The sequence below is a fragment of the Microtus oregoni genome, unplaced genomic scaffold (genome assembly GCF_018167655.1).
Source record: "Microtus oregoni isolate MIOR12 unplaced genomic scaffold, Mior012 000001F_ref0000356, whole genome shotgun sequence".
NCBI lineage: Eukaryota > Metazoa > Chordata > Mammalia > Rodentia > Cricetidae > Microtus > Microtus oregoni.
In genome coordinates, this window is record NW_024543060.1 from 48,954,640 (window position 1) to 48,975,492 (window position 20,853).

General features: G+C 45.0%; 1 protein-coding gene across 4 annotated transcripts in view; it reads right to left on the reverse strand.

Annotated features, from left to right (window-relative positions):
* Positions 1-20,853, reverse strand: part of Dzip1 (DAZ interacting zinc finger protein 1) — a 48,157-nt gene that overhangs the window by 12,021 nt on the left and 15,283 nt on the right. For all 4 annotated transcript variants that reach the window (XR_005975782.1, XR_005975783.1, XR_005975781.1 and 1 more), the window contains exons 10-16: positions 19,131-19,193; positions 13,431-13,571; positions 13,039-13,087; positions 11,640-11,699; positions 8,468-8,524; positions 4,270-4,332; positions 1,285-1,421 (exon numbers count right to left, since the gene is read on the reverse strand). Coding sequence is in view for 1 of the 4 variants with exons in the window: in XM_041666790.1 (XP_041522724.1) it covers positions 1,285-1,421; positions 4,270-4,332; positions 8,468-8,524; positions 11,640-11,699; positions 13,039-13,087; positions 13,431-13,571; positions 19,131-19,193 (570 nt within the window). In the remaining 3 variants the exon portion in view is untranslated. The remainder of the gene's footprint in view (positions 1-1,284; positions 1,422-4,269; positions 4,333-8,467; positions 8,525-11,639; positions 11,700-13,038; positions 13,088-13,430; positions 13,572-19,130; positions 19,194-20,853) is intronic.

Genomic DNA, 20,853 nt, shown 5'->3' on the forward strand with positions numbered 1-20,853 from the left:
AGGAAAAGGACACTTACTTTGATGTTCTATGCTCACACCAGAGCACATGCTCACAACTTAGTAGCCAGAAGAGTCCACAAGGGAACCTGGCATTTCCATTTTCAAGAAGAGAGAAAAAACTGCACAGTATTCAACTCAGGGCAGCAGTGAGGTAACTGAAGAACAGACCCCTGGTGCGTGAAACGGACACGGACCATACGGACTAGAGCATCATCAAGGGCAGGATGCAGGAGACTGCACAAACGTGCTTCCACAGAGGCCCAAGAACAAGTAGACTCAGTCACAACAGCTGTCACGTCTTGTTGGAGAGCAGCTGGTGACAGAGGCAAGGAGGAGGTAAGGGGACCTTCTAGGATACTAGAAATGCCCAACTTTATCTGAGTGGTGGTTACAATTCTCTCAAGCAAACCCACCCCAACGTGGAGATACACAATGTCTCCATATGTTTACTCAAATACATGTATATACATGTACATGTATGAGCATATGGTTCTATACAAACGTATGTATACATATGCAGCTATATCCACACATATGTCTACACACAAACAGCTGAGACATACAGCTACATACACATGTATTGATACATATCCACACACTACACCTATCATGTATAAGCATTCATTTGGGTGTAATATACATTCATGCTTACACATACATGTTCACATGTGTATGTTCACATGCATTTGTGTCTGATATATATATATACATTCATATATATATAGTTATGCAAGCTCTTATGTATTTACCTGCATACAAATAAATTCATCAAATTGTTAGGATTTATACACTTTGTGTGTTGTAATAAATAATTTTAAAAGCACAAAGGGTTTACATGTAAGGTGTGGGACTGAGATTATTCAATCTGGTTTCAAGATGGAACCTAATTCAGCTGCCTGTTCATTCATCATTTACTAAGTTCTGGTTTCACAATGAGCAGTGGTTTGAGGCGACATCAGGATGCATTATTCGGGATATATGATGCACTCTGAGCACCCACACAGGCTCAGGCTCCGGCATTACTAGCTGTGTGACCAAGTCACCTCATCTTTACACAAAACAAGCAACAGCATCATTTAGTCCAAGTTTCATTCCCCTGTTTGTAAATAAGTTTGCATTTGTTAAGGCCTTAGCAACGCCCCAGGTAGCATATGCCATCCGGGGCTCTGCTAACCTGGGTCTTAGCATGCAGTCTAAACTTAAGGCGCCTTCTTCTCTTCCCTCGTGTCCTGACTGGGGAAATGGGACAGAACGAGCAAATGCTCAGAACATGAACTAACGTACTGCGTTAATCCCGAGGCTCTTCAGCTTCTTCTCCAGCTCCATCTCCAAGTTTGTCCTGAGCCCCTTTGAGGAGTGGCTGCCCTTCCAAGTTTTCCTTAGATGTGTCTTCTTACTTGATTTCTGGTCATTTTCTCGTCCTGAATCAAAGTATCAGTAAAAAGTACGTGTAAAGAGAATTATACAAACTCATTCTAAATGGGAAATGACAGCATACAACTTTAAGTTAGAAAGTAAACATCTTTAAAGATTTTAAGGTTTTGGATATTTTATAACTGTAAGGATCTTAATGTTTAAAACTGTCTGCCTCAGGACTTAGTGACTTCTAAGACTACTGATTGTTTATCGAAATTATAACTAATCAACCTAAGAAATAGTCATATATTTTTTAATGTTTCATCAATGGGAATATTTTCCCAAAACTAAGCCTAGTTAGAATTTATCTTATGAAGATAAAATGTCTAATTTATTTAAATTTTATTTAAGTTTTAAGAAGATAAATTTAGTACATGCTAAGTACATAAAACTTGTGATTATTCTTCCCTTCAAAGTCTTTACCAAAACTGCAAAGAGGTTAACAACCTATAATTAAAACAAGACAAAAAAGCCAAACAGAGAAAAAACAAATCAATAAAACCCAGGTCATACTCCTTTCTCTTCCCATCCCCAACTTCACCTTTTTCCTTCCCCTTCGTGGTACTGGAGTGGAGCCGGTAACGGCAGCCTCGGCTCACCCTGGCCTACTTTTACTGTCTACTTTAAAAAAAAAATGTCTAGTTCAAGAGAGCTTGGAACAGGGTCCGAATAGCACATTTCACCATGAAGGTCAGTCTGCCCAAGGTAGTTTAAGACCCAGACTCAAGAGACCCAAGAGCTGGCAGACTGTCCAAAGCCAGATTTGAAACAAGTCTGGCAGATAGCCTATCATATGGATCCCATATCCAGGCAGGTTCATTTCATTCCAAAGGACTGGACAAGTGTCGTAAACCAGCAAGATATGTATCCCCCTTTCTGACTGACTGCAGGGAACCCCTCCCCCAACCACTCGCTGGCCTTTCAGCAGCTGCCACCTGGATTGCGGGAGATTATTAAACAAAATGCCATTGCCTAACACGTTCTCCAGATAGCTGCATGATCCCAATACTAAATCATATTCTGTTAAATCAATGAAGGGTTATGTGTGTGTGTGTGGGGGGGTTCATTTGTTTGTTTTGAGACAGGGTCTCACTCTAGCCTATGCTGGCCTCATAGTCACAGTGATGAAATACTAAGATTGCAAGCATGAGCCAAAGTGTTCATCTATTAATTAAACTGTACTAAAACCAAAATTAGCCAAATTAGTTTGCATATCAAATAGGAAAAAATCCTGCATGAAGATATAGTTTTAATACTTTGCTATTCTGGTTTGTTCAACTGGAAATATCAGCACATATATGATTATGTCATTAAGAGTCAGAAGTCATCTTAATTTTAATCTTATACTCTCTCCATCTATGAAGTTGAGTGACTGCTAACGCTTCAGCAAATTCTGCAACCACGCACATACACACAGAGATAAAAGCAAAACCTCTCAAAAGAAAACAAAAATCCAACCACTTAACCAAACGACAACAACAAAAAAATCGGTCCTAAGAGCTGGTATCAATTAATCAAAACACATATTCTACATCACTGGCTTTGTGGTGATGGCCCTCGAAGTCATGTTAAACTAGTAAATAAAAAGTGAGGGACAACGTGGGAAGACAAATGAAAATAAACCCCACTAAAAATGTGTTCTTTTAAAATGTCAATGATTAACATAGAAACACCAGGACTTGAAAATATATGTCATGTAGACATTATGAACAGGGCTGGTTTAGTCAATTTCCAATTTGTAGCTTTGTTAAAATAAGAAAGAAATGGTAAATTGTATTATACAGGAGTTACAACAACTATTAAAATTTTACATTCCATGGCTAAAGAGATGGCTCAGCAGTTACGAGCATGCATCGCTCTTCCGAGGGCTCTGAGTTCAGCTCCCAGCACCCATGTCGTGCTCCCTCGAAGGGAATCCAGGGCCTTCTTCCGGCCTCTGCAAACCCTGCGCTAACATACACATAACCACAAAAGTTTGTCGACTGAAGTACATGTTTTTAACCTCCCTTCCTGACAGAAATGGTTAATAATGGAGCCCTCACATTTACTACCAACTAGCTTCCCCCTCAGCAGTGATACTTGGGGCTGGAGTGTTGGCTCAGCGGTTAAGAGTGCTGGCTGCTCAGCTAGAGGAACCAGCTCACAGTTGTCTGTAACTCCAGTTCCTGGGATCCAACAGCCTCACACTGACATACGTGCAGGCAAAACGCCAATGCACGTAACAAATAAAAATCAATTAAAAAGCAATGTTTAGAAATGCCAGATGAAATACGTTAGCAATAACCATTTATCAGTTCCACTATGACAGCTCCCACACCCCACCACGGGGTATTATTATTCTCTATTTTATACCCAGTGCTTAGATCCTGTATTCTTTTTTGACACCGAGAATAATTTGGTGGTGGGACCTATGGCTCCCAGGTAGAACCCTTGCCGAGCGTGCGCAAGGTCCTGAGTTCGATCCCCAGCACTGGAAAACAGTGATTTGGAAACGGACACTTTATTCATTCGAGACTAACGTTGTGAGAAACCACTCTGACACAAATAGTCTAGTGCACAATACGTGTGCCGCTTTGCCGTTTGGTCAGAATATCTGTACTGAAATAAAGGATTTTTGTTTTGAAGTTTCCTGATGTAGCAACTTTCTTATTAACTTACCTGCAGAAAAACGTAACAAAGCGGGGGATACAGGAGCATTAGGGGACAAGATAACCAGGTGCTGTGTGTCCTATCAGCCAAAACTGCAGTCCAAAGCTAAAAGCCTCTCCTGTTTTCCGTATGGCGTGACACGCAGCATCAACTTGGACTTTTAGGGTCCAGAAGGGAGCACATATGTAACGCTGGTACTGTTACCTTTTTCCTCCTCTGACGAAAGCTCTTCTATAGGTTCCAGCACGTGCGACGGAAATGCCTGCTCTGCTCACGAGGAGAGAAAGGAGCAACGCAAATATGTTTCTTTAAATATATAGATTTGCTTGCATATAAATGTTTATATACATATATATGTATGTACAAACTACTTTACATATCCATGTCCATAGATATAGTTTGTGAGAATAGCAAAGACCTACTAGGATAATACTGAGGGAGTCACTTTTGATTTTATTATTTATTTATTAAAGATAGGGTCTTATGTAGTTAAGGCTAGCATTGAACTCTCTACGTAGCAAACTGGCTTACAGGACTCAAGGCTCACCCATCTGCAGCTCAGACTACAGAGAGAACTTTTCCACTGACACTTTCACCTCGGTGGTGAAAGCCATTTCATTCTATCTTAGCCTCCAGGGTGGTGTTGTGTAAGTTTCCTCCAAGATTGAAACATTCTATCCTGCAGGAAGCTCCTTAAGCCAGAAAGGTAAACAACTAAAATAGCTCCAGGAAGTCCCTGAAGCTGAGCAGACTCACTGGCCTCCTCCCTGTCAGAGTAAGCAATCAAAGCTAAGAGTCCTGAGACAGAGTTAAGCAAAGACGACTGACTCTGAGACCAGAAGCGGACACCAGCAGAGCTTCCCAGAAGTTTAGAGCAGAGTCACTTGGAAAGGACACTCTAACCTGATGAGCCACCTGCAGACTGTGTCGTGTGCTCCAGGTCCCCAGCTTTGTGACCTGGTACCCATGCTAGGGTGGCCAGTGGTGATGCAGCTGTCTGAGTCATTTCTGCCCCTCTAAGTAACCCCTCCCCCATATTCCTGTAATAAACTCCAATAAAACTCATGGGTTCCCCAAGTTTGAGTTTGGTGATATCTGTACTTGGGTCTGCTGTGGACTCCCTCTGTGGGGTGAGCAGACGTGTTTGAGAAGTTTGTCACACAACACATTGACAAATGTGGGGCAGCAGTCACTGAGCGCTCACAGGCAGTCAGGCATAGACCTGAGTTGTTACACATCTAGCACCTATGTGGAAAGCCTGGCTTTTATTTAATGGGTACTTCTAGTGCACTAATTTGGATGGCTGTATGGCTGTATGAATAAATTTATATATGTATATATACTATATATTTATGAAGTATATCAATGTTTTTGATTTTGTTGAGCTAGGTGTGTTGGTACAGGTCTGAAAATCCAACACTTGGGTGCAGAATCAGAAGGGTCACTGTAAGTCTAGGGCCAGCCTGGTCGACGGAGAAAGTTATAGGCTAGCCAGGGCTACACGGGAGACTCTACTTAAAAACAAACAAAGAACAAGCTGAAGTCCGTGACGGAACTAGACTTTTGTTCTTCATAAATCTTGACATCTGGGCACGCTGGCCTGTAACAGCGACCCCTTTAGTCCATGGCTGGTTGTGAGGGACGTATTCAATCACAATCTGAAACCCACATGCTGGATTTTATTATCTATGGGAGTTTAAAACACTCAGGATCCTTTTCTCCTTGAGACTAATAATAGATAAAACGCACACTCAACTTGCACAGAGTTGTCTTAGTCCTGACAATGCGAGAAAAATATCTGTCGACATGTGTGATGTAGGTTTAGTATGTGGGCAGGACAAAACTCGACTCCCAAGAGGCTGATTCAGAAGAGCAAACACAGACAGGAAGAGCACTGGGTTTTATTCTAACTCAGGTGGCAGCAGTGTCTTTTCCCCACTGGCTGGGGTCACACCTCACAGTTCTGTTTGATTGGCAAGTCTTCAAAGAAATGGTGTAGAGGCCCTGAAGAGAGAAGTGGTCAGCCACTTCCATCCCAGAATGCAACACCATCTTTGTGCGTATAAAGTTTTATTGGTGGGGGACAGAGTAAAATATTTGCATATCAAAGTCTTACAAGGTGGGGGTGATAAAAAGATTTGAATTCCTTGTCATAAGCCTGAGTTTTCTAGCATTTGATAGAAAAGGCTCATGTTTAATTTGTCTTATAAATCCATGTTCTTTATAAACAGCCTTTTCTTCAGATGTTTTCTTACCCTATCCTGGAGTAACAAACTGCAGGCAGGAGGGAGAGCCCGGTAGCAACAGCTGGCTGAGCGAGGCTGAGTGAGACCCAGGAGAAGGAGTCAGTCATTCCATCTGTTGGATTAGCGTGGTTCCTCCCTAAGTGGGTGGCTCCTTGGCCAGGAGACTGACCTGGCTACTGTGTGACTTTTTAAACACTTAAATTAAGGCTGGCAAGATGACTGAGACAGTAACTGTTATTCCAGTGGACCCAGGTTCAATTCCCTGTAAGCACCTGTGTATGCATGCATGAGTATGTACGTGTCTGTATACTGTAAGCGCATGTGTATGCATGAGTGTGTACGTGTCTGTATACTGTAAGCGCATGTGTATGCCTGCATGCATGTGTATGTGTCTGTATACTGTAAGCGCATGTGTATGCCTGCATGAGTGTGTATGTGTCTGTATACTGTAAGCGCATGTGTATGCATGAGTGTGTACGTGTCTGTATACTGTAAGCGCATGTGTATGCATGCATGAGTGTGTACATGTCTGTATACTGTAAGTGCATGTGTATGTATGCATGAGTATGTACGTGTCTGTATACTGTAAGTGCATGTGTATGCATGCATGAGTGTGTATGTGTCTCTATACTGTAAGTGCATGCATGAGTGTGTACGTGTCTGTATACTGTAAGCGCATGTGTATGCCTGCATGAGTGTGTACGTGTCTGTATACTGTAAGTGCATATGTATGCATGCATGAGTGTGTATGTGTCTGTATACTGTAAGCGCATGTGTATGCATGCATGAGTGTGTACGTGTCTGTATACTGTAAGCGCATGTGTATGCATGCATGAGTGTGTACGTGTCTGTATACTGTAAGCGCATGTGTATGCCTGCATGAGTGTGTACGTGTCTGTATACTGTAAGTGCATATGTATGCATGCATGAGTGTGTATGTGTCTGTATACTGTAAGCGCATGTGTATGCCTGCATGAGTGTGTACATGTCTGTATACTGTAAGTGCATGTGTATGCATGCATGAGTGTGTACGTGTCTGTATACACTACTGAGACACCTTCTGTATCTACACAGCCATCTCTATAACTACCGTCTTTTTTTATTTGTGTGTGTGTGTGTGTGTGTGTACGATGCGCATGTGCATGGGTGTGTCTGCATGTGTCAGTATGGGTGTGGGAACACCATGGCACACATATGATGTCAGAGGAAGGTGAGTTTCGGTCCTGGCCTTCCACAGCGCTTACTGCTTTGCGTGCTGGGCTGCTGGGGGAGCTTCTGGGGCTTCCTTCTTTCTACCTGCCATTCGCCTCAGCAGCACCGGGATTCCAGACGTGGGTTCTGTGGAACCTGCACTCACGTGGCAAGTGATGTATCTACTGGGCCATCTCCGCAACTACTCAGCCTACAGCCTTCTTTGAAGGGTCAAAACCCAAGGTGGAAAGCAGTAATGGTTAGAATCTAAACCATTCTTAGACAAGACAGGAATAAAGCGGTTCCCCTGCTTTGGTTTCTTTGTAACACACAGCAGCCGTGTTTTGTTAGGTATGGAGAATGTCTGTTTCCTCTAACATATGGGAGAGCTCAAAGAGCAGAGGATAAACGTGAGAGAACCCGGCTCAGTAAGAAGAGAAATCCGGATGGAAATAGTCTTCCACCTACCCCAGCATGATTATGGCATTCCGCGCCTGCTGTCCCGTCTGAGGGACGAGGGCTAGCAGGGATTTCATCCCCAACACTCTGTCCGGTTTTCTGCCTGTGGTTTCTACCTTTTTTTCTACGCCTTCCTGACCAATCATTGAGACTGTTTGTTTAGAAAAGGTGACCTGCCACCAGACTGAAAGTTAGAAAAACAAGCAGAAATGCCCTGTGGCATGTCTGGTTGGCTGGTCTTCCTCAGGCCTGCCACTTTCCGCAAAGATCATAAAGAAATGAAGTAGCGAAGTTAAAACTGCTATTGGGCCCAATGACACGCAGAGGCTGCACGTTCCGCTCTCAGTCATGTATGCTGTGAGGACAGACGTTTTCCCAACTGCTTTGTAGTGACTAAGGGGTTTCCTGCTTTATAGAATCGCACCCTGCAGGCAAACTAGGTTAATGATTATCTAACTCAGGCTGAGAATGGCACCCGAAACATCAAGACTGTAGCTGAAACCTACCATGTACCATGGTCAGGCTGGGTGCACCATCCAGAGTCTGTGTGGTGGAGGCATTCCCTGAAACAGAACAAGAGGAAAAGCTCACTGGCCCCGCCGCTCCGGCTTAAGTATCTGACCACACACCTTCCGAAAGACACAGGCAGCCCACAGGCAGCACATGCCTCGAACAACAGATGCTACCCATCTGGCTTCTTTTATTTTTTTTTTAAAGATATTTTTAAATTATTATTTTGAGGTGCCCAGAATAAAACCCACAGCCTGTGCATGCTAGTGAAGTACTCTAGCACCCAGACTAACGCTTCTTAAGTGTGTGTGTGCGCGTGTGTGTGTGCATGTGTACCTTTTAGGTTGCTCACAGGACTGTGTGACCACAATCACTAGTTAGTCAGCCCATTTATCAATCTTCCCCAAATGCCGATACCTACTGGCTATTCCAGCTCATTCTCTCCCCACCTCTTCAGCCTCTAGAACAATTACTGTCCTTTGCGTGTCTGTGACTGTTGCACACTTACAGAACCACACACCGTGTTCTTGCTTCCTTCAGTTAGCGTGTTTTCACTAACATGTGTGACATGTCAAGATGAGCACTGTTTCTACGGTCAGGCAACACTCCAGTGTACAACTAGACCTGACTGTCTGAGACAGGATGGGCATTTGTGTTGTTTCCATTTAGGAAAATGAGTTCTGAAAAATATCCCAAGCATGAGGCTAGATGTGGAAGAATTATTAATTTAGGCACAGCTTTAGGCAGAAGAAAACTGACTCAATCAATACTCAATGCTATTTTTAATTCCTTTTTTTTAATATTTATTTATTATGTATACAATATTCTGTCTGTGTGTATGCCTGCAGGCCACAAGAGGGCACCAGAACTCATTACGGATGGTTGTGAGCCACCAGGTGGTTGCTGGGAATTGAACTCAGGATCTTTGGAAGAACAGGCAATGCTCTTAACCACTAAGCCATCTCTCCAGCCCGCTATTTTTAATTTCTTTTGACATGTAAATCCTTCAGCCACTTTCCCAAGGTTTCACGATTCCTATCCCAGAGTCCTTCCTATCTTGAGAGTCCAATTACACAAGCTTTTTTTCCTTCCCCATTAAACAACTTACCTATTAATTCACTATTTCTTTCTCTACCTTAGAAGTATTGGTCATAACCTTATCACCTCTGTACACTTACTTATTTTTATGATAAATACTGGCAAAAGCATTCTATTCATAACTGTCCACAAATCACTAGGAAATCAGAAAACAGGACTTGTGGGCTCATTTGCACCTTGTACAATCTAGATCAAGCAAGGCTCTGCAAACTACAGCCTATGAGAATGACTGAGCCCGCTGATGTTCCTGTGAAGTTTTATTGAAACTCAGCCAATTCACTGTTTGACTGTCTGCAGCTGGCTTTGCAAAGTTATACCATAGCTATGTGGTTTTATAACAGCATCTCACCACGTAACTTCACGGAGTCACTCTTTCAATGCCTATCCCTTTACAGGGGAAACACATACAGAAAAAACTGGCCTAGATATTACTCCAGCTTGATAAAGCCGAAAGATGCGACCTAGGACTGATCACCTCCAGGGCGCCTTGGAAGCCACAGCGCATGAAATGACTGAGGTCTAACCTGGTCACGCTAGGCCCTGTGCACACTGCACATCTGACTATCTCTCACAAATGTCACCTGCTCTCTGACCTCCTCTACCCAGAGTTCTTTTCTTCTCCGTTCAGAAATAAAAGATATTTAAATTATTTCACTATCATTGAAAAAAAAGTATGAGAACATCATATCTTTGTGTGTATGCGCACACACGTCCATGTGTGTGTGAGTGTATGTGAGTATATGTATGTGCACATGTGTGTGTGTGTGTGTATGCATGTGTGTCTGTGAGTGCCTGTGCGTTTGGGCACCTGTGGAAGGAGGAGATCAACGTCAGGCATCTTCCTCGATTGATCTCTATTTTATTATTATCAGATAGATTTCATTTATTTATGTCTGTGTGTATTAATGTCTGGGAATGGGTGTGACAAGGGGATGCACACTTGCATGCAGAGGCCAGACGAGGATAACTGACCCTTTGGAGCTCAAATTGCAGGTAGTTACAGAACGCCTGGCTTCTTACATGGGCGCTCAGATCTGAGTTCCAGCCCTCATAACTTCTCTTAACCTCTGAGCTGTTGCTGTAGCTTATTTTTCATTTGTCTTTTGAAACAGGGTTTCTCTGTGTATCCCTGGCTGTCCTGAAACTTGCTCTGTAGACAAGACTGGCCTGGAACTTAAGAGATCCATCTGCTTCTGCATCCCGAGAGCTGGAATTAAAGATGTGTGCCACCATGCCAGCCATCCACTGTATCTCTTAAGATAGGATCTCTGAACCAGAACTTGCAGATTTGGCTAGACTGGCTAGCTAACAAGCCCCAGAGATTTCTGTTTCTGCCCCCAGTATTGGAATTATAGACATGTGCCCAACTTATCCCTCGGTTGTCCCTGAGTGCTAGGGACCCATCACAGAACCTCAAGTTTACATAGCCAAGATTTACTGAAACAGCCCTCTCCCCAGTCCCCAAGTTTGACCCTGTTGCTTTATGACTGTTTCTTGACAAACTCAGGCCCTAGATCAGATGTCCATGATGATCCTAAGGCTGGACAGGGGAACCTGCTAACACCCTCAGCATCGAGTCTCAGTCCTGTCGGTGTGGCATTGGCCACTCACCAGGCTCGTCCCAGGGTGCTTTAGGAAATCCCGAAATGTGAGCTTGCGCGGTACCACAACGTTGACTCATCCCTTCATAAGTCAAACTGCCAAGTGATAAAAGCAAAATCTACAAAATCTACAGCCTTAGAGTACAGAGCTAAGTCAAAGCCAGAACCAAAATGGATCACACAGCAACGCCAAATACATTGTTTCCAAGAAAAAAAGTCTCTAAAGTGAAGTAAGAAAGAAAACATGGGGCTGGAGAGATGGCTCAGAGGTTAAGAGCATTGCCTGCTCTTCCAAAGTTCCTGAGTTCAATTCCCAGCAACCACATGGTGGCTCACAACCATCTGTAATGGGGTCTGGTGCCCTCTTGTGGCCTGCAGGCATACACACAGACAGAATATTGTATACATAATAAATATTTAAAAAAAAAAAGAAAGAAAACATGAACATAAAGCTATTTTAGACACTCACTGGCTGCAGCAGGGCCAGCTGGCTTGGAGTCCAGGGCTTGCCGGGTTAGAGGAGGATTCCCTGAAATGACAAAAATATAAGTTAAAAATGGAAGCTGTAAGGCAGAAACACATTTTAGCAGCAAATTATCCTAAATTCTGCCACCAGAAAAAGAACTGAAGAACCTTTGCAGCATAGAGCACCTTACTCTGTGGGATGCACTTCAGACGGGTTCTTTCTGAACCCGTCATTTTTGAGATGACTTCCAGTCAACTCTCTGTATTTTAATAAGCATTGGTTTATATCTCTTACCACTCAAGCTCTTGTTATTCTAAGAGACGTTAATAAAGGAAACCATGAACTTAACCCTTCTTTCTTGCCAAACACTTATCCCACACAGAGATGGAAGAAAACTCAGCTTGTGTGTCCCATTACCAAACCAGGCAGTGTCCCCCAAGCAAGCAAAATTCCTTAACCATCTGAGCCACGCCAGGGCCAAGCCTGGGATCTCCGGGCAGAAGCCTAGCTTTTCGCTCTACTTTCCCTTCTGATTCAGGCCATGACTGAGAGGAGATGGCCAGGCTACTGCTGCAGGAGATCACGATTCTTCTGCCACTCTGCGTGGCGTCAAGCTGAGACCCTAAACTTCTGCAGGGAGGGAATGCAGCAAGTCTTTATGGCGTTTTAGAATTAAGCGTTTAATGTCAGTCCTGATGGCTACAGCATTAGGTGTATTACTGGTGTCAGCAAGTGAGTTATTCCACTTAATCCATGTATCAAAGATTTAGTGTAGCTACTGTTACATTTCCAGAGTTAGAGGTGAAGACACGAAATACAGACTCACAAAGACGTACGTGACAGAGACTCAAACTCCTTCTGGGCCCAGTGTTTGAAATCTGTGTATAATTCAAGAGATAAAGGGCAGAACTGGAAAGATGATTCAACAGTTAGGAGTGTTTGCTGTTCTTGCAGAGGACCTAGGTTTAGTTCCCAGCACCCACATGGCAGCTCACAACCATCTGTCACTCCAGTTCCTGGGGATCTGATGCCCTCTTCTGGCCTCCACATTGGCCCTGCATGCACATGGTACACATACATACATGCAGGCAAAAGCACCCTACACATAATTAAAAAAAAAATTTTAAAGAGGCAAATGACCACTAGGCAGCACTATGCACGTAACTGCTTACTGTGTTATATATAAAATATTAAATGAGAGTTTAGATTTTCTTAATTCTTCAAACGTTTTGGGTTATGGCAACAGATCTCTCAAATATTAAAATGAGGACATATAGCCCAAATGAAAAATACCAAGCAGAATGCTACTTTAGTAGACACAAATCAGCAGGCCCGGATTTTCTGTACCCAAAGCTGCCAGACAAGCCACTCTGGCTTTATCTCAGGGATCCTGTCCACTTACCTTTCGGCTCACCAACACTGCTGTATGGTTTACTGGCAAATTCTCTAATCTGCGGAAGATAAAACAGTCTGCTAGCAGTTCATATTCTTAATGAGAGAGGGACTGGACAAAGCTGGACATGGTTGGTGGTGAATTAACCCCACCCTGTGCTCCTTGACAGAGGAAGGAGCTGTAGAAACTTAGTCCACCAGATCTGGCTATTTCTCCAAGTGATCATGGGCAGACGTCTTACCTACCTTCAAACGTACTGTCTGAGGCATCTCTATGTCTAAAGTAGCTTTGGGGACAATCACGGGAGGAAATGGTCCACGTCTATCATCTTCAAGATGGTGTAAACTAAAGCCCTCTGCTCCTAGACCAAGGAGCTCAGCACAGACTCCTCCATGGCGCACCTGCTGCTTCTGACTGAGAATCACTTCATTCTGCTCCTTGAGCTTCTGATCTAACTCTTCCACCCGCTGCTTGTAGAAAACATTATCTGCACTGAGATCCTTCATCATCGAGCTCCGGAGCTTCTCTATATGTGACAGGAGCTGCAATGACAACGGGGAAGGATATTTGTTGGCAAAACGCAGGTACGGTTGCAGATTTTATGAGATTGTCTTGACTCCTCTGCTGGCTTTATGCGGTTTCTGTGCGTTGAGTCATACAGAAAATCTTCAGTCAATGCCCATCAAGGCCCTGGCTGTGCTAGACTTCATCTCTTCCCAGGGGTTTATGGTCTGACACAGAAAAAGCTGCTCAGGTGGGCAGCTGGGTCAACGTGAGCACATTCCATGGACTAACTGACGCACAGCTGCTTGGGGACCGAGGACAAGGGTCTTCCACCTCCAGGATGAACTTTCCATACAGCCCTGTCCCCTGCCCTCATATCCACATGCAACATGTCAGCTCAACTGGGCAATCATGGATCAGCAGTCAGCATAATCACGGGCCGCACAGGTGGGAGCTTCAGGAATAGAGGGAGAAGGGAGGCGTCAGTGATGTGGGATTCCCCTCTGGATGCTGTAAATATGTTTTATTGCCATTGGTTAATACAGAAGCTGCTCTGGCCAATGGCTTAACAGAATATAGCCAGGTTGGAAAAGATATCTAGAGAGAGTAGGCAGAGTCAGAGAGAAGCCATGTAGCTGCCCACAGGAGACAGATGCACGGGGACCTTGCTGGTTAGCCACAGCCACACAGATTAATAGAGATGGGTTAATTTAAGATATAAGAGCTAGTCAGAAAACAAAAAAAAAGAAAGGAAGGAAGGAAGAAAGAAGGAGCTAGCCAGAAATACACTTAAGCTACTGAGCAAACAGTGTTTCAATTAATACAGATTTTGGTGTGATTATTTAGGGAGGCTGGGTGACCAGGAAGCCCTAAAGCAGCCCTCCCCCCCAAAAAAACAACTGAGTCAGAGAAAGAGAGTAAAATGTGCATATAGTCATCACTAGAGACCATGATGGTCAATCTCTTTTTCTTTTCACTTGTATAAGTGTGTGGTCTCTCTGTGTGTATGTGTGTGGGTGCCCACCCACGTGAGAATACACACACGTTTGCCCATGTCCACAAGGAGGTCCAAGGTTGATAATGGAGTCTTCCTCTACCATTCCTTATCTCAGTCAGGCAGTCTCTCAACCCACCCCTGAACTGGGGGACATGGCTAACCTGCGGCCTTCCAAGGCAGGAATTACAGGTGTGCTACCATGTCAGCTAAGCATTTTTGCAGGCTCTGGGAACATGAACTCCTGTCCTCTTGTTTGCGTTGCAAGCTCTTTAACTGCAGAGCCAACCCCTCAGCCCATATGATGGCAATCCTGCCAGCTTAACGGGATTTAGAGTTCCCACAGAAATGAGCTTCCAAGCCTGTTTGTGAAGGATTTTCCCAACGGAGTTCACTGCAGTGGGAAGACCCACCTTGAATGTGGGCGCCACTGTACGGGACCCGAACTGAGTAAGAAGTGGAAGGGGAGCCAAGCAGTGTCACTCCTCCCGTTCCCGACAGTCAGGTCTAACGCAGTCAGCTGCCTGAAGCTCCTGCCTCCATCCGTTCCCAGCGTGGCAGGCTGCATCCTCCAAGTGTGGACCAGAGTAAGCCCTTCCTCAAGTGGCATTTGCCAGGCATTTCACCATACTCACCCATAAACTGGCATAGAAACGTAACGCCGGGGGAGATTATACACTGGTAATTCAAGCCATTTCAGTGGTTGACAGAACAGAAGGGGTAACGGAAAACAAAACGAAACAAAACCCAGCTTGGTCGCTGGTACTCGGGACACCAAATTGAGGAGGGCTGGCCCCCAAGAAGCAAGAGACCCTAGGAAAAAAATCAGGGGGTGACATTATTGTGACACCACAGTAAAGAATGGGTTACAAAGGTAAAAACAAGAATATGGTGAGAGGGGGATTTGAAGAGCTTAGACAAGATGGTCAGACACCACCTCACGAAGCCTCTGTGTGTGTGTGCGCGCGCACGTGGATTTCAAGCCCTCTGCTATCCTCTATAGCCTCACTCATAACACCAGCCTCCTCTGTCACTGTGCGTGACCATAACACACCTCCTGGGCTCTCACGCAGGGTCAGAAAGGTCACACCACGGATTATCCGTGACTCCCTTTGAACTCCTACCAATATTATTTAAAAGGAAGACAGACTGCCAAGAGCCTAGGAAAAGCAATATCAAGTTGGCACAGGCAACTTCCCCTAACCAGAGAAACAGTGCGCGCATTGTGGGGAGAGCAGGCGCCAATCATGTGGAATAATAGGTCTCAGGCAGAGATGACTGCATGTGACTGAATTCACCTCTCTGGTAGGGTGTGAGACAGAGAAGCAAGCAGCTCCTAAACAGCTGAAGCAGCGAAGGAGCAGTCTATCCCGGCAGGGCAGGAGGCTGTGCACCCAGACTGTGCACAAGCCAGCCTTAGGTTAGGGGGAACCGCTGGGATGAGCTCCTAGCAGAAGGCAGCGAAAGGGAGGAACATCACAGGCTGTGAACCCACATTGTTGACTTTCAGCTGTCTTGCTCCTGAGCCCTTTAACAGAAGTCCCAGCCCTCCCCACAGAGGAGGAAGAAAACAAGGAGTGACATGCCCAGAGGGCTTGAGTGACACTCCCACGGGCCATATCAAGGGCAGCTTCAGGAAGCTAACCCAGGCTGGCCATAGGCGCTCTGAAGGAGAACACAGCTTAGGCAATGTTCTGAGTACAGCTTGTGGACTCTTGAGCTGCGGCCCCAGCCAAGTTGTGCCTCCGACTCCTGTCCCACAGAAAGTGCGAGATGACTAATGTGGATTATTTAAGGCTGAAGTTGTAACAGGCTGCCACAGCGAGTAGAAAACTGACAGAAAGGGGAAGCAGCCATGAAAAGAACAAATGGAGAGGCTTTCCCATATGTTTTTCAAAAAGAGCAGGAGCCGGGCGGTGGTGGTGCTCGCCTTTAATCACAGCACTCGGGAGGCAGAGGCAAGCGGATCTCTGTGAGTTCGAGGCCAGCCTGGTCTACAGAGCTAGTTCTGGGACAACTAGGGCTGCTGCACAGAGAAACCCTGTCTTAAAAAGCAAAAAAGGAGACCAGGGTGAGTCTAGAAAAATCAGTGGATAAAGTACATGAACACTGGCATGAGGACCAGAGTTCAGATCAGGCTGCTGTTCTTGGGAGGTGATGACCCTGAATCCCTGCAGCAGGCCCATGGGCCAGACAAACCCCCCACATCATCAAACTCCAGGCTCGGCAAGAGATCATGTCAGGAAATAAACCGCAGAGTGACTGGGGAAGACATCCTCAACATCAACCTGTGCCCCCCACACAGTGCACACAGGACCACATGGCAAGTGAACATGCACACACACACACATACACACGACCATATAATCTTTAGTAATATGATATTCTGCCTAGTACTCTATGAAAGGAGTACTTAGTACTAACTACAGGAAGGAACATTATATTAGGAAATATGTGGATGAGGAAACAAGATACTCTGTGTGGAAAAGATCTGTTAGCAATACAGAGGGCACAAAAGACAATATTATTTTTTTTAAAAAAAACAAGATTTCCTATCTTAAGATATTCTCAAATACCTCTTCTTTAGGTGCTTTGTCCCGGGGGAAACATTAACAATGAGTTTTCTGCTATACTCAGGGAACAGGAATCGGGGAATTACTTTTACATTAACATGTTGTTTTCATTAGACTGTTAATGTTAACAGTCTTTTATTTATGTTCCAGCTCAGAAACGTGAAAAAACCCAGATTTATCAGTTCAATAACAGAAATGATGAACACATGAGACACCTAAGATCATCTCCCAGCAATAAAATGACGTTGGACGGTATCTTTTAAGCACAAAGCATCCATTACCTAGGAAGAGCAAACGCACATTTTGTAAGGATCTATCTATATGTGGGGGTTTAGAGTTCTAGGAACGTAGCCCTTAGAGAAGCACATGGGGCAATCGTGGCATGGACGTTATGATCAGCTTAAGGCCTGCACCACAGGAAGGAACTCCTGCTTGGTACTGGAAAGCAGGCCAAGAAACTGGTTGGAAAACTTGCTCCTAGCGTTTTGCTGAGGGCACGGTATCAAATGCTTCTACATACCTTCTTTATACCTTTAGGTTATCATGGATCTCCATCCTCACTAGAGATGCTTCTCTTTGCAGTGGACCGTGGTTAATACAAAGATTCACAACTCATCAAAGAGGATAAGCGATTGTGGGCTGTTCATCCATAAACAGGACATATGCCCCCCCCCCCACCCGCACACTACCCAAGGCTCAGAGAAAAGAGTGGAGGAAGAATGTTAAGAGCCAGAGATGGGAGGCCCCGTCTATAAAACAGCTGGACATGATGTATTCCCCAGGAATTTGGTGTCCTCTTTGGGTTTAGCCTAGTTAATAAAAGAATTTAAAAGCATACTCAGAAGAAAGCTTGAGGACACTTTTATTAGTGTTTAAGAGAATACCAGCATGTCAGGCGAGCTGAAGTTTTGGCAGCAGCCTGGAGGGGAAAGATGGAAAAAAGGAGAAGGGAAAACTATGTCATTTGTAAGCGGTCACAGGGTGAAGGGCACAGAGCTTAAGAGAAAGAGCAAAGAAACGAAGAAACAAAGAGGGAAGTTTCTGAGTCTGGACTTAGAAAGGGGGGCAGGCTCCAGAGTCACCTAGCGATGACAAAGCGGTTGCACTCAGGAACTCAGGGAGGCTGTGATTGCCTGCGTTAGATAAAGTCAGTCAACGATCCAGCGTGGCCAGGGAAGAAGCTCATGAAGCCCCATCTGGAGCGGAGGAGCTGCTGGAAGGGACAGAGCCACTTCTCATCAATGGTGTGGCCCCTGGGAGGGTGCGCGTGCCCAGTGGGTGGCCCTAGAACCGTGTGCACAAGGGCAACACTACTGGAGTCAGCGGGTTGTTTTTGGAACAGACTGTAGAAAGGAGACATGAAGTGAGGAGGAGGAGGGGACACAGTGGTGAAGCCCACCACCAGAATGAGCTGGGGGTGGAGTCAGGGATGAGTGAGGTCAAAATACACTGGATCTGTGTGTGAGAGTCTCGGAGGACAAAGAAAATCGTCTGCAAAAAGACGTGCAGCACTTATAGAGAGAAAATTGAAGAGAAACTTACAAAGGAGTAGCAGCGGTTAATTTTGTATTAAAGTTATAAATAATTCTAGGTATTATTTTACACATTTCTCCAGAAATGTTAAGTAGGAAATACTACCTTCATTATTGAGTTAATTAGAAATTCTTTTCAAAATGGCCAATGTGCTGCCGGGCGATGGTGGCGCACGCCTTTAATCCCAGCACTCAGGAGGCAGAAGCAGGCGGATCTCTGGGAGTTCGAGACCAGCCTGGTCTACAGAGCTAGTTCCAGGATAGGTTCCAAAGCCACAGAAAAACCCTGTCTCGAAAAACAAACAAACAAAAAACCCAAAACAAAATGGCCAATGTGTGCATGTGTGTGATGTGCCTAAGCATGCTTGAGGCCCTGATTCCATCCTCAGCAGGAGAGACTCAGCAGGGGAGCTGATCAGATGGTGCTCCTGGATTCTCAGCCCTGGAGAGACGAGATGGGGAGCTGACCAGATGGGGCTCCTGGATTCTCAGTCTTACCTGTCCCTTCTCCTTGCTGTGATCCTCACTGAGAACTTGAAATCGATTTGTCCACTTGCTCGCCTGGAGGAGAGAAAAGAGTGGGTCGTCTGTAGCAGCTGATGCAGAGGCCATGAAGCAGTGCTGCTTACTGGCTTGCTCCCCAATGGCTTGCTCCCCAATGGCTTGCTCAGCCTGCTTTCTTATAGAACCAGGACCGCCTTCCCAGGGATGGCATTACCCACCATGGGCTGGAGCCCCCACTCTGCCCATGATCACAAATTAAGACAAACTCCTACAGTTTGTCTACAGCTGGATCTTATGAGGCAATTTCTCAATTGAGGTCCTTTCCTTTCCAATGACTGGGGAGCAGGGGGCAAAGCACTAAGGTTTCTGGGTCTTACTGACAGGCAAGTCAGCTCATGGAAGACAGTATATCAGGGCAAGTCAGCTCATGGAGGACAGTATATCAGTGGAAAGCAAATGTCAACAGAGTAGGCCATCTTCCAGTTTTCTACGCATGCTCAGGAACTGACTGAGCAACCACTGGCAACGTGGAGGATTTGAAGGACACCCCCAGCTCTGTATGGGCAAGGAAGGGGTGGACACGGTGATGCCGGAGCTCCTGTTGAATGTGTATAACTAAGTTCTGATCAAACAAACACTAGAGTCTAGAGGAGACTCGGGAAAACCCCGTGAGTAGTGTTCCAGTGATCCTGGGGGATAAATGTGAGGCAGATCTTAAAAGCAGAAAGGTCCCAGCCAGCAGAAAAGGGCAACAGGGCCATGGTGGGCAACGGGGAGTCATGGTCTAGAGCAGTGGTTCTCAACCTTCCTAAGGCTGTGACCCTTTAACACAGTTCCTAGTGTGGTGGCAGCTCCCAACAATAAAATTATTTCCATGGCTACTCCATAACTGTAGTTCTGATACTGCTATGAAACATAATGTAAACGTCTGATATGCTGATGGTCTTAGGCAGCCCCTTGCAAAAGGGTCGCTTGCAACCCAAGGGCTTGCAACCCCCAGGCTGAGAACCACTGTTGTAGAAAGAGGACCCTGGGGCAGAGGGAAGATCATCACTGCAAATTTTAAAGTCCGGTGGGAAACAAGGCCTTGTTGCTAGCTGGGGCAGGACGCCGGGGACGCAGGGAGGTGGTGTCACCGAAAGGTTAAAGGTAGATAGGATGATGACATGCATAGCCAGCTGTGATGGAGAAGGTACATTGAAGGGAGGCAGACACAATGTAGCATCAAAACAAGAAACGGCAATCATATTTCAAAATGCTCTTACCATTTAAAAATTTCATAGGTTTATCTTTCTTAAAGTGTTATGTTTATTTGTTGTGCGTACATGTATGCATCTGTGTGTACATGTATGCATCTGTGTGTACATGTATGCGTCTCTGTGTGTACATGTATGCATCTGTGTATGTACATGTATGCGTCTCTGTGTGTACATGTATTACATGTATGCATCTGTATGTACATGTATGCGTCTGTGTGTACATGTATGCGTCTGTGTATGTACATGTATGCGTCTGTGTGTGTACATGTATGCGTCTGTGTGTACACATGTATGCACCTGTGTGTACATGTATGCGTCTCTGTGTGTACATGTATGCATCTGTGTGTACATGTATGCATCTGTGTGTACATGCATGCATATGTGTATGTACATGTATGCGTCTGTGTATGTACATGTATGCGTCTGTGTATGTACATGTATGCGTCTGTGTATGTACA